Source organism: Molossus molossus, unplaced genomic scaffold, assembly GCF_014108415.1.
Source record: "Molossus molossus isolate mMolMol1 unplaced genomic scaffold, mMolMol1.p scaffold_m16_p_18, whole genome shotgun sequence".
Classification (NCBI taxonomy): Eukaryota; Metazoa; Chordata; class Mammalia; order Chiroptera; family Molossidae; genus Molossus; species Molossus molossus.
In genome coordinates, this window is record NW_023425353.1 from 9,298,096 (window position 1) to 9,312,393 (window position 14,298).

Here is a 14,298-nt window from a genome sequence, read left to right on the forward strand (position 1 = left end):
CACTTGGTAGAAATCATTGTCTGTTCAGAGGCAAGAGAGTTGAATAGATATACAAGTTATTTTTTTTTTTATTCTCAGTAAAAATGTTTGTTTGTAGTCATAGTGAATATTTGAATCTGTAAATTCATACTGTTGTTAATGCTAAATTCCAAATTTCTTGCTAAAATTATTAATGTGGTAGAAATTAGTTGGGCTAATTAAGTCAATAAATCTGATTCTAACTCATTAGGATAAAAGATCAGATAGGCAAAAGAGAGGGAAAGAGGGAAATGTTATGTATTAGAAGCCATTTTCTACTCTGAAGAAGTAATTTTATTCCTGCATTTTCATGTCGCAGGTTAGTTGTGAATGAAATGTCTTCCAGGTATATTAAAATTCATATGGGTTGTGCTCTGATAGAAATGGTAGCCTTTCAGTAGTTAATGCCTTAAGTTTTCTTACATTTGTTATTTAAATAAGGGTTCCTTAATTTCCAATTAGGGTCTTAAATCATCCTCTGGTTTTTCCATGCCCAAATCCCTCCCTCCCCCCAGACTACATTTTTTTCCCCTTAGTGGTCAAAAAAGTAAATTCTGCTCACCATTTCTTGAATATTTTCCTCACTGCAGGTACACTTTTCTCTAAATAACCGATAAATTAAGATATTTACAGGAGACATAAAGTAAGGATTATTTACTTTTCACAAACTAAGTGACATATTGTCTTTTAAAAACAGCTTTATTGAGATATAATTCACATACCTTACTATTCATTCAAAGTGTCCAATACAGTGATTTTTAGTGTATTCACAGATGTGTGTGTAGCCAACATCAGAGTCAATTTTAGAGCATTTTTATCACTTGAAGAAGAAACCCTGACCCTCAGCCGTCAGCCCCACTGCACCCCACTCCGTCTCCATCCCTAGGCAGCGCGTTGACGTCCCACCTCCGTCCATCTCCCCGTTCTGGATATTGCATATGATCACAGTCACGTAATAGGTGGTCTTTTTGACTGGCTTCTTTCACTTCACTGTTAGGGTAAAGTTTATCAGAAAGTTCTATAATTAAAATATGTCCACTCATTCAGGAAGATTTAACAGTTAAAAACATAGATGCACCACCGAATAGAGCACCAAAATACATGCAGTGAAAACTGACACAAAAGAAGGGAGAAATTGATAATTCAATTACAATAGTCGGAAACTTCAATACTCCGTACTCAGAACCGCCAGAGCAGCTGTGCAGAAGATCAACAAGGAGATGGGAGACTTGAACCACACTGAAGTCCAGCTACACTAGCAGATGTCTAGAGAACACTGCACCCAACAGTAGCAGAATCCACATTCTGAAGTGCACATGGCACATTCTCTAGAATAGGTTACATGCTAGGCCATAAAAAAAATTCAAAAAAGGTAAAAGGACAGAAGTAATAAATGCATAATATTCTCTGACCAAAGTGGAATGAAATTGGAAGTCAATAACAGGAAAGAAAAAACTGGGAAACTGAAAATATGTGGAAAGTAAGCATCACACGTCTAAATAACAAATAGGTCAAAGGAAAAGACATAAAACACTTTGAGATGAGTGAAAGTGAATTTATGGTATGCAGCAAATGCAGTGCTTAGAGGGAAATTCATAGCTATCTATGCCTCTATTAGGAAACAATAAATATCTCAAATCAATACTCTAACCTTCTGTGGAAGACAGTTAGACATGTGCAGAGCAAGGATGGTAGGTACAGAAGGTCACCGGGTTGGAAACCCTCAGGTGCCTAGCAGTGGGCAAAACAGGGAAAACAAGCTTGCCCTCAGGGTAACCTTTTCTCCCCTAGCATATTGCTGGTCATGCAGTTTAGACCTCCTGACCTTTCGTATCGCTGGGCATGGGGTGTGGACCCTCCCCTCACCTTTCCACCTCTGGCATGTTGCCATCATGCAGTTAGACCCCCTTAGAGGGAGAACGAACAAGGGGTCGGACAATAGCCCTTAGGCATTAAGCCCCCAGGACAGTAGGTTCTGAACCCCATCAGATACATCTAGGCCTCAGTTGTGTTTCAGCTCCAGGCCTGGAAAAGCAGCAAAACCAGATAAGGCTGCCCCAGCTGCACTGACTAATGCCCTCCTGCCCTGGTGCCTGCCAGTCAGTAGAGACCATGACCCTGAAAGGACGCACCTGGAAAGCTGATGACCATTCTCCTGGGATCCTCCCCTGAGACCTCCAGATAAATACTCTCAAGACAGAGACCCAGTGTCACTTTCTATGGAGCACGCCAGTACCTTCCCCCTCCTCCTTACCCCCAGGCACATTGCCCTTGCCTCCCTCTTTCTCCTAAGCTCCAAGGGCCCTTCTTTGTCTCTGTAGCTTCTTTCCTAAAGCCCAATTCTTCCATCACTCACTTCTACCTCTTTGACTTTCTTCTTTTTAAAAGAAAATTTTTTCTTTATTGATTTTAGAGAGAGAGGACGGGAGAGGGGGAGAGAGATAAAAACATCGATGAGAGCGAACATCCATTGACCGCCTCTTGCATGCCCCCTACTGGATTGGGTTCACAACCTGGGCATGTGCCCTGACCGGGAATTGAACCGGTGACTTCTTGGTGCATGGGTCAACACTCAACCACTGAGCCACACTGGCCAGGGTACCTCTTTGACTTTCTAAATACACTTTCTCTTATAGTTTGAGTCTTGGCTTCGAATTCTTTCTTGGCCAGAACTCAAGTACCGAGGTTGCTGAACCAAGGTCCAGTCTGACTTCCTCGGGAACACCTGGTGCTGTTTTTGCCACCACCAACACTTCCCTTGAAGACACTGGAAAAGGAAGAGAAAACTAAACCTAAAGCAAGCAGAAAGAAGAAAATAGTAGAGATTAGAGCAGAAATTAATGAAACAGAGAATAAAGAGAGACTTTAAACATTTGAAACTTTATTGATTATAATAAATTGTATTAAAGTATTTACAGAAAACATTATACAGGGATTATTTATTTTTCACAAAATAAAGGGACATATTTTCTTATGTATTTAAAAATGTCAGTTTCAACCTGGGCTCTTATATACCTGTTATAAGCAGCCAACCTTTGTGAAAATACCTACCAGGCACTGTTTTCTAATTCAGACTCTGTTTCAAAACTGCCAATTAAACCATTAATCCATTTCAATTTCCAGCTTTTCAGAAGTCTGGCCTGATAGAGCACCATTTAGGGTGTTTACAAATCCATGCCTGATTCTTCACGCCACCGCTCTCTGCCATGCGACTTTGGACATGCTGTTCAATCTCTTTGAAACTTTTATTCCTCCTCTGTAAAATAGAGGTTTATTTTCTCAGTCTGAGAGGAATTGTGAGATAACATATACAAAAGAGCCTAGTTCAATACCTGGTACATAGTAATATCTATTCTATAATCATTTGATGATTTCAAAATGGAATGACAGCCTAATTAACCATATGGCACGAGTATACCTATATGAATGTTCTTGAAAGAGGAGAGTTGAAGAAAAGAATATAATGTTGGCTCCTGTGTACCTGTGGGCTAGTCATGTTATCTGTAGCTGGACCACTTATAACTTATTTGACAGTTTGGACTGATTTCACTGTTTTAACAATAGCTAAAATACTCAACTTGGACAAAATACACATCCTGGCCTAAATTGGTTGTTTTAGCAATAGGTTATGAAGGTGAAACATTTATATCCTTAAAAAAACCAAACCACTTATAGTTAACTTTTTTGTTGTCATTGTGTATGTTTAGTGGTGTAATACATTTTATTCCTTGTGTCTTAGGTAAGCATACTTCTTAGTTGTACAATTTTGCTGACTGTTTTAGACGACTAACTAGTGGCATTTGAAGGGGTTCAGAACAGGCCTCCTGGGGATGTGCCCCTTTGGCACTTAAATTATTTTGAGCTGAAGGCAGTTAAGACCCTACAGACTCACAGGAAACTTCTACCTCTCTCTTAAAGAATGTAAATTAAGGGCCTTGCACACATTAGAGTTATCACCAGAAATGACTCTTTATGATCTATGTATAGGGCAGAGCAAACAATTACCATCTACTCTTCTTCTTATCCTATGAATGACTTTTCTCCCCTCTGAAGCCCCAAGGCTCTTGACCTCATCCTTAGTTCAGGATGTCATGTATATCTCACTACCTTTCTGTCTCTTAACCTCTTGTATGTGGGGGTCTCTGACTGTCTCATGTACATGAGGTTCCCGTATGTAACTGAATTTGTATGTAACTGAATTTGGCTTTTTTCTCTTGTTACTGTGTTTTATGTTGGTTGATTTATTTATTAGACCAGGCAGAAGAACCTAGAAGGGTAAAAGGAAGTTTCGTCCTTGCCCACACATTAAAACTTTAAAGCACATTTATAAACTGATAGGCAAGATAACTGATTAAATTATGTTATTACTCAAAGCATATTTTGGCAGGCACTTTTATGCTTACTCTGTTTATTGTGTGATTGATGGCTTTGAAATGGAATATTCTCACCAGCAATACAAGCTGCAAGCCAAGTTTGAGGCTAGTGCTTCTCAAAACGTTAACATGAATATGAATCACCTGGAGATCTTGTTAAACTGTAGATTCTGATTCATCAGGTCTGGAGTGGGGCCAGAGAGTCTGCATTTCTAACAGGTTTCCAAGGGTTGCCAATGTTTCTGGTCCAAGGACCACACTTGGAGCAGTAAGACTGTGTAGAACCCTGGAGGGCTAGGCAAGAGTTGGAAATGAGTAGAGCTGTTGTTGTACATCATGGTCCCAACAACCTATTCATGCTCTCAGAGTTTAATATACTTCCTTTTCTGAGCTCTGAAATAAGTTAATTAAAAAATTCAGAGGCATTGAATAGATGCTATTCTTAAACCCTGCATATTATAATGATCAAATACAGTAATAGAATAATACTAAGTCTACCTTGTCATGCATTTTCTATAGGTCCTTTGTATTGTCTATTAACCTGCTCATCTCTTAGACCTCTTTACACTGTATCTCATTAATTATCAACAGTGGTGTATAGGAAACATCTCCATTTCCATTCTCTAGAGCTCTCTGGCTGCCATTGGCCTTTACTATATCCACAGCAAAGAACAATGAGTAGGAACTGCTTAAATCTCAGTAAGGCTTTTGTTACCAAATGAAAAGAATCATTTGCAATCATCTCCCTTAAACTCAGGCCTGATTTTTTCCTAATACCTTAAGTGAGCATTTATGGAAACTTCCGGGGAAGATCATTTCAAACCCTTAGCCATATGGATGAGTGTGCAGATCGAGGTTCACCATGTGTAGAACTTGATTTTGTAAGTAATTTGACTTCAGAAGCATCATTTTAAGATGTGTCCAGTTCAGTTCTTAATTCAAAGTAGATGTGACCGGAAATGTGATGCATGCCATCGGATTTGTTACAGAACACAAAACTGGTGACAGCAAGGACGAGAGGCAGAGGAGAAGAAGGACGTGGGAAGGAAGGAGTACCCTGGCTGATGATGTGGCTGTCTTCAAAAGCAGCTTAGCGACACGGGCGCTTTCTGCCTCTGGCAACAAGACGGACAGCACCAGAGAAAAGAGGACCCACAGAAGAACAAAACGTTCTTTATCCTATGCACGGTTTGTAGAAGTGATGGTGGTGGCAGACCGAAGAATGATTTTATACCATGGAGCAAACCTTCAACACTATGCTTTAACTTTAATGTCAATTGTAAGTATGTGAAAAGAAGGTGATTTATGAGGTCCCTAAACGTGTCCTGGGGGATGGGTTTCCACGCAGGGCTTTGGAGGCTCATTCAGGGCTGGCATTTCAAGGATTCAGGCAAGTGGCTGAAAACCTAAGATTATTCATGGGTTGCCGTTTTGTGACAGTAATGGTTGTTATCAATATTGAGTGTTTCTTCTGTGTTAGACAGTGTGCTTCTTACTTAAAAGGCATCATTTCTAATCCTCCGGGCAACTCTGCTAGGTGGGATTATCATCCCATTTTATAAACAGGAACACTGAGCCTCAGAGTTAGGCCACTCGCCTGGTGGCGTGAAGGCGGGGAGACAGGTGTGACATTTAGCTGGTCCAGTCGCTAACCCCAGTGCTTTGTCTGACATGTGAGCTTGCGCAGCCAGGGGCGGGGCTCCGGGAAGAGGTTTGGGGGCCGGTTGTGCAGCTCCCGCCTGCCTCTTCCCCGGGATTCTGAGCAGCACGGGGCGGGGCGAGGCCTGGAAACCGCTCACTCCATTGTTCTATTCCCATGCTGAACCGAAAGAGCAGTACATTTGCATAATTTAGAAAATCAGGCATAACAAAGGACCATTAATGAAGAATAACTGTCTTTCCCTCCTCAAGCTCCCAAACCCTTCCCAGAGGCCACCACTACTAAGTTTTTTTGCATGTTTCTAAACAAGTCTGCCCAATAGAGACCTAATGTAAGCCACATACGGCTTTAAATTTTCTAGTAGCCACATGAAATAAAACAACTAGATAAAATTAATTTTAATAATGCATTTTATATCCCAATATTACTTAATCATTAATGAGATATTTTAATTTGTTTCGTACTAAAATCATTAATGAGGTATTTTAATTTGTTTCGTACTAAGCCCTCAAGATCCAGTGTGTTTGGCACTGACAGCACGCCCGGCGGGGCCTCGCCAGCTCCGTGCTCCGCGCGCAGCCCTGATTCCTTGGGCGCATACGTTTGCATATACGACTTTTTCTCAGGCAGAAATGGAGCATTGTCCTAGACTGCTTCACACGTCGCTTTTTTCTTGAAATCCTGGAGATTGTGTTCTAGAGCAGCCTCTGTGACCACACACACCCTCATTCACCGTTAAGCCTCAGCATAGCATCCTTTCAATGCATCAATCCTAATTTATTTGAACAGGAATCTGCTTTTTATATATTCCACAAATGATGTGGAAAGCAGCCATGTCGGGGAACATTGCTTTAGTTTCTTCTTCCCCCTCCCTGGCCTATGGTTCTCCTTGTCTTTCCCTCACTGCTGCCAACCAGCCGCCCATTGGCCCCCACCCCATGGGGCAACCCGCCTACCCTCAACCCTCCCACTACCCCACTTCATGAGGCTCAGTCCCGTGCCCCAGCTGTCTCCTCTTCCGGAGCAAACAAAGAAAAATCTAATCAGACCTTGCACGGACTCAGCTCCATTTCCAACCCCTAAATTCATACCTGTCCTAAGGATTTTCATTGCGAGCATGGACATTGGGTCACAATGACAGAGATAGAACGTTCTGGTTCTGCTGCTCGCCACTGTATACAGTCTTGGGTGAGTCACTTACTTTCTCTGAGCCTTAGTGTCCTCGTTGCTTGAGTGCAGATTAGAACGATACCCAGCACAGAGTTTTACTACGAGATGAAAAGCAAAGGCATATGCGGTTTTCAGCGAGATCTGGTGCGCAATAAGCATTCAGTGAATGTTAGCTCTCAGAATTAACAATGCTGATGGGAAAGAAAGGTTACCGGGCTGTGGAGAACACAGATGGTGGTACACGGCAGGGCAGCAGTATTTTTAGAGATGTGGTCACTGTGAGATCTGTATTTTGGCAATCTGAGACTTCAGCTGGGATCAAGAGTTAATATCTGGTGTTTTGGCACACAGAACTATTAAGTTGCATGGCCGTGCATGTTTAAAGAAAATACCTTAAATTTATTACTATTTATTATTTATAGGATTTATTATTATTTAAAACTTCCATCTATGAGTGATTTTACAAAGATAGTTTTAATAAATGTTTGTGGAATGAATGAAAATTCAGAACTGAAAAACGCATACATTGCATGACATTAGAAAGCGGTGGAGCCCACATGAGAAGTGAATTGCTTGTTGCTTACACAGAGTTCACAATTAACTTTGAAAAATTTATCTCGGTTGCAGGTAGCCTCTATCTATAAAGACCCCAGTATTGGAAATTTAATTAATATTGTTGTTGTGAACTTAGTTGTGATTCATAATGAACAGGTAATAAAGTTTTTTTCTTTCTTCTATCTGTATCCGAAATGGCATATGTAATTGGTACAGCAGACCGACCCTCATTCTTTTCTGTATTTAGGAAGGACCTGCCATATCTTTTAATGCTCAGACAACACTACGAAACTTTTGCCAGTGGCAGCATTCAAAGAACAATCCGGGTGGAATCCAGCATGACACTGCTGTCCTCATCACGAGGTACGGGGTTCTTATCTTTTTTTTTTCCCAAGGACATTTTTCCATTTTTTTTTGTTCAGATAGAGTGGGAGGGAGAGAGAGAGGAACAGAGAGAGAGAGGAACAGAGAGAGAGAGAAACATCGACGTGAAAGGGACACATCGAGTGGCTGCCACCTGCACAACCAACCAGGGCCGGAAACAAACCACAACCGAGGTACGTGCCCTTAGTGGGAACCGAACCCCGGTCTCCCTGGACCACAGGTCGATGCTCCAACCACTGAGCCAAACTGGCCAGGGCTGCTTTTTTTTCACACGGGGTTCTTATCTTCAGGGCTCTGCTTCCAGTCCAGCTGAGGGGTGAGGTTGTGTATTCGGGTGGCAGCTCCCGCACGAGGGTCTTCAGCCTCAGCACTGCTGATTTGGGGAGCAGACAGTTCCTGCTGGGGGGCCGGCCTGTGCTTGCAGGGTGCTGAGCAGCGTCCTGGGGCTCTGCCCACTGTTGCCAGTACGGTGCCTCCTCTCCGCTGTGACAGCCTGCGGTGTCCTCAGACCGCACAAGTTGCAAATGCCCTCTGCGGGCGGGGGAGGGGATGCAGAATCACCCCCGTTGGGAACCACTTCCCCATAGGGGGTAGGGGCCAGATGGACAGGAAAAGTGTCAGGCAGGCCTGCGAGGCAGTGGCCGCCCAGAGTGGCATCGGCTCTGCAGACTGGGCGGTTGGTCCCAGCCAGGAGAGAGTCCCAGGGTGGCCAACTTTTGGGATTTTGCAAGAAGTCGGAGATAGGGATTTTTCTTTAAAGGGAACTCAATTTTTTAATGGTAGGTCTTACCTCAAAAATAGTTTAAGAGCTGTACGGGCAACCGAGAGGCTGCGGCCCCGTGCTGCCGCCGCTGCGCCCTCCGGCGTGGGCGCCACGCGTGGACGGAAGGAAGGGCGTGTGCGTGGGGAGGCTTAGCTGAGAAGCTGGGATCACTCCCTCTGCCCTGTGAGGAAAACCCTGGTCGGACAGGTCTGTGCTGTTCCGTGGCCGCCCCTGAGGCCGGAGAAGACCTTTCCATGGGCGTTTTTCTCCCGAAATCAGTGATTTCCAAACCCCGGCCTGTGTGTTTGCTCTCTGTCACCCGTCCCCCAAGGGGGTGCTGTTGAGAATTCCTGACCGGCTCTGAAGCGTTGACTTGTACTGATATTTCCTCTGTGGTGTCATCAAGGCCCTAAGTCTGTTTTGCTTTCAGACAGGATATCTGCAGATCCCACGACAAATGTGACACCTTAGGTGAGTCTGCTGTGCGTATCTCCGTGGCTGTCACTCTTTCCTGCCTGTTCGTATTCTCGCCAGGACCGTAAATCCCTGTCCTTGCTTCCCGCAGGCCTGGCTGAACTGGGAACGCTCTGTGATCCGGTCAGGAGCTGCTCTATCAGCGAGGACAATGGACTGAGCACGGCTTTTACCATAGCCCACGAACTGGGCCACCTGTACGTGTCCTTTCCGTATTTTCATTGAATTCAGAGTGACCTAAAACTGTTGTTCCTTCGCAACAGTGAGCCTTTCCTTGACTTGAGAGGGTGAGAGACACTTCTTGAGTCGTGGTAGAATCTGAGGATGGAGGAGCTTTGAGCCTAGTCGGGAGAAGTAACTGACTTCGGAAAGCTGAGTGAACGCAGTGCGCCCTCGTAGGTGCAGCCCGCGTGGCTCTGGTTCAACTGCACACTTTTTCTGAAAAGTCTGGCATTCTCCTTTCCTGTGGGAAGTGGGGGGCCTTTCTGATCCGCCCATTGAAGCAAAAGGTATGTCAGCCAGGAGGACTTTTCTGACTTGACATCTTAGTCTAGGAGGGTGCCCCTCGTTGCCAAAGCTCACAAGATTTTCACAAACCCGAAGCATTCCTGGGTCTAGTTATACAAGTCTGTAATTCAGACAGGGCCACCCCTCTTTCATGGAAGAGAATGAGCAAAGAGAGCAAAGAAAACACCGATTTTGGTTGCTAAGCGCTGATTACGAAACGGGCTTTCCTCTTTCTTCTTTCAGAGGCGAGGTGAGGACGTGGCCAAATAGTGTAAATTGGCTGGAGTTATGCTGATATTTGAGCTGCAGTATTTTCTTTCTAGAATGATTAAATGATATCTTTGGAAATCATTTTCTCAGATGTCAGTAGTATAGTTGTATATCAATTTTCATGTGGATATTAACTTTGTAACTAAATCATCTATTAAGCAAGATCCGTCGTCCACCGGCGTTTTGAAGGCACCTCTGTGCAGTGTGCCGTGCTGGGCACAAACCCAGCGGCGCATGCAGACTCTCTCCAATTCAGTTCAACGTATAATGAGTATATTTAGAAATGTGTACCTTTCAAGCATATTTTAAGAGCATAGCCTTTCTTTTCTCTAAAGGAAATGTTCTCAGACACCCATTATTTATAGCAGAGAGGCTTGGCTTTCGTCTTTTTGTCTTGGGGGCCGAGTCCTCTTAGTCCGCTTCCTTTCCGTCCTTTGGCTTCTGAGGTGTTAATAGGAGACAAGGATGTGTTAGAACTCAGTGTGGGAACGACTGACCCCACCAGTGTTTCCCAGAGCACAAGGGCTTTAACACTATTTCCAAAAGAAAGTGGAAAGAAAGAAATTTTGTAGTTATGATTTTTTTTATTTTTCAATTACAGTCAACATTTAGTGTTATTCTGTATCAGTTTCAGGTGTACAGCAACATAGTTAGAAAACCATGTACTACTGCCCTGGCCGGTTTGGCTCCGCGGTTAGAGCGTCGGCCTGCGATCCAGAGAGACCAGGGTTCAGTTCCCGCTAGGGGCACGTACCTCGGTTGCAGTTTGTCCCCGGCCCTGGTTGGTTGTGCAGGTGGCAGCCACTCAATGTGTCCCTTCACATCGATGTTTCTCTCTCTCTCTCTCTCTCTTCCTCTCTCTCCCTCCTACTCTATCTGAACAAAAAATGGAAAAATGTTCTCAGGTGAGGATAAAAAAAAGAAAACCGTGTACTTTCCAGAGTGGTCCCCCTGCTACTTCAGGTACCCACCTGGCCCCATACAAGTCATCATGATATTATGGACTGTATTCCCTGTGCTGTAGTCTACATCTCTGTGACTGTTCTGTAGGTGCCTGTAGTTGGTACTTCCTAATGCCTTCAGTTTTTTCGCCCGGCCCCCAAACCCCTCCCTTCTGACAGCTGTCAGTCTGTTCTCTGTACCTATGTCTCTTTCTATTTTGTTAGTGTATCTTGTTCATTAGATTCCAGGTATAAGTGAAATCATGTGACATTCACGTTGCTCTAACACTTGGCAGAATACTCTCCAGGTTGCTTCTCGGCTTTTTGGCTACGATCAAGGGTAGTATCTGTCAAATGATTTTTAAAAATGTGTTTTCAGTCTATCCCCAGTTGGGGTCACAAGGCTAAATGGTATAAAGTAAAGGCTCTGACAAGTTCTGTATTAAATTGTTGGTTCTGCTTAACTCAGTTTTCCCAAACTTACTTTAATAGAATCTTTTAGGAATTTTGGTTTATTTTCCATAAAATTTAGTCAACTTTTTTTTAGAACTTTAAGTAAAGGGTAGATTTGACCACGAAGAGTAGGGGGCATTTCCACAGGGCAGGTATTCCTTTCCTAGGAAATGGAATAGGACAAGTTACAGAGCCAGGAATGTATTCAAAGGGCAGAGAATTTTCATTAACAGATTAACATTTCTCCCCAATATATGGCTAAGAAAAATATACCATTTGAAGAAATATTGTTAATTTCTTTCCAACAAGAGCTTATAAACTTCTTTTAGACAGTCAGTGTATAAAGTTGACATTTTGAGGAAAGTGAGAATTTTAGTAGCAAAAACTGAATATTTTCAGCTGTGAAGAAACCTCAGCGACTAGTTCACAAGCATCTTCCCTACACAAAGCCTGTTGTTGGCATTGTTACAGGAGTTTCCTTTGCACGATCTCCTGTAGTCCTCATCATTCCCGCAGGGAGGTATCGTTACTGCTCTGTGTGACTTAGCAGTGTCATGCTGGGTGCCTGCTCTGAGACAGAAGTCGGCTGGGGGCCAGATACCAAGTTCTGTTTGACTTGACAAAAATGTATGCTATTTCCCCACCTGCAAGGTAGGGATAATACATATATACCCCATCTCAAAAGTGTCAGGAAGTGAAATAGGAAATAATTGGTGAATGATGTGAGTTGTTAAACAAAAAGTATATTTCTAACCCTTGAATGAATTGTTTTTGTTTTGGAGCTTTGTCTCCTATGGTTAGGTTCACTCACATTGAAGGAAAGTGAAATTCACAGGTTTTCTAATGAACCTTTTAAAAATTATACTTGTTACATTGTTCCAGTCATGACTTTCTGATGATAAAATACCCAACAGCTATTGGGGAAAGAAAGCAATTACTCATGTGTCTGTTGAGCATCATTGGATGCTTCAAAAATAGCTCCTGCTTTCTGTACAGCTTCATAGACACACAGAGTCCCAGAGGAAGAGTTGGGGAGGTGACTGAGTCTCTGTTGGATACAGAAACCTTTTCACAGTGTTCCTGACAAATCTCCCACAGCTCATCCAACAGAAGGGAATACAGACAGGTTACACCTATTCCAAAACGAGGTTGCAGAATCAGACTGAAGTGGGTTCCAGTCCCAGCTCCCCAATCTCAGTGGCCTTTTGACTTCAACAAAGTAATTAACCCTCCACAGCTCAGTTTTTGTAGCTGTAAGACGGGGACAGCTATTGATTTACTCATTGGGTCAAATAGGTAATTAAGTGAAATAAAGCAAATGACATATTCAATACACTGCCCGGTATGTTGTGAATGAAAAAAACAAACTTTAGCAAGTGCTTAATGAATATTTATTATTGTCTAGCCCCTGCTATGAGCAAATGTGCCTGATATTTGAATGAAAATGAGTTTTCTGTTTGCATGATGAAATAGACTGGATTTTGTCAAGTCTTGGTGGGGGCGAGGAGTAAACACCAGCTCCTTTGCACCACAGAGAACCAAACAGCTAAACTAAGATATGGATGCTTTGCTTGTGCAGGCTTTGTTGGTACAGGCAGAATACTGGCTGTGCAGCTGGGACCTAGAAACCCGGGAGTCATTCTTTTAAGGAAACAGACTCACAAGCATTAAGAGCTCCTTTTAAGTACAAACAAGACAGCTTGAGTTTTTCCATCTCACAATTTCCATCAGGCAGTTATTCTATCTGACAGTTACTGTGGGGCCCAAATTTTTAATAGAAAAAGAAAACCAAACCCAAGAAATCAACAGACCAGAATTCACAGACTTTTATTCCAGCTTTTACTTTTATCTGACTCACTTATTTCCATATTTCAAGATGAACTAGTGAAGGAAATTCCTCCCTAAATGCTAAATTTTTCATAGGCATCAAATTTGTGATTGGGGAAAGTCATCCAGAGAGGACACGCCCTCCGAGCTTGTTGGCCGGTGGATAATTATTCAAGCTGGAATGGCCTGTTGATCATACAGCTGATGTTTCTGGATTGACAAATGCTTCCTGCCGTCCCCCCCTTCGCTCTTCTGGCAAATATGTATCAAGGCTGCTGCTGAGTTCTCTCCCAGACCCAAGAGGATATTGATACCTCATCATAGCCTTCTGGGGGGAGAGAGGGGATGGTGGCAACCTGGATTAATTTAAGAATCCTTTGTGCCCAACTTTTCAGGAAGCCAGTACCAATCAATTGGCATTTGCATGAAGCATGAAATTCTTTGCCATCTTTGAGTTAAGCCAATTGAATAAGCATATCTCTGGTTCCCATGCTGGCAGCCTCCCTGAAGGGGTTTTACTGTGCATGGACTTTGCATGCCTTTATAATGGTATACCTACAGGGTTACGTCACTTGCCCACCTGACCCGAACAGGAGGAGAAGATGCAGAGACCCACAGCGAGCCTTTTATTTAGGAAGCTTTTGGCTACAAGTTTTGACACTTGACGGACTCTTTTTATTCACAACGTTATCATAACCTGCCAAATTCTTGACTCTGTAAATAGGCTGTTAACTGCTTCTTAGGAATTCCAACTACTGTATTCTAGCACCAACTACAGCACGTTCAGAGCCTCTGCAATTCCAAAAAGTACACTTCTGACACAAAGCGCCCAATCCACATCTTTATTTTATACGTTAAAGATGCTTTGTCTTAAATTGAGCGGGAATTATGTTTTATCAATGC

At 43.1% G+C, this 14,298-nt stretch overlaps 1 protein-coding gene across 2 annotated transcripts in view; it reads left to right on the plus strand.

The window, feature by feature from the left end:
• Positions 1-14,298, plus strand: part of ADAMTS9 (ADAM metallopeptidase with thrombospondin type 1 motif 9) — a 161,035-nt gene that overhangs the window by 22,830 nt on the left and 123,907 nt on the right. The window contains exons 4-8 of one of the 2 annotated variants that reach the window (XM_036267064.1): positions 5,381-5,670; positions 7,849-7,932; positions 8,024-8,139; positions 9,354-9,394; positions 9,489-9,594. In XM_036267064.1, the coding sequence (XP_036122957.1) occupies positions 5,381-5,670; positions 7,849-7,932; positions 8,024-8,139; positions 9,354-9,394; positions 9,489-9,594 (637 nt within the window). The remainder of the gene's footprint in view (positions 1-5,380; positions 5,671-7,848; positions 7,933-8,023; positions 8,140-9,353; positions 9,395-9,488; positions 9,595-14,298) is intronic. The other variant, XM_036267065.1, reaches the window with a different exon arrangement.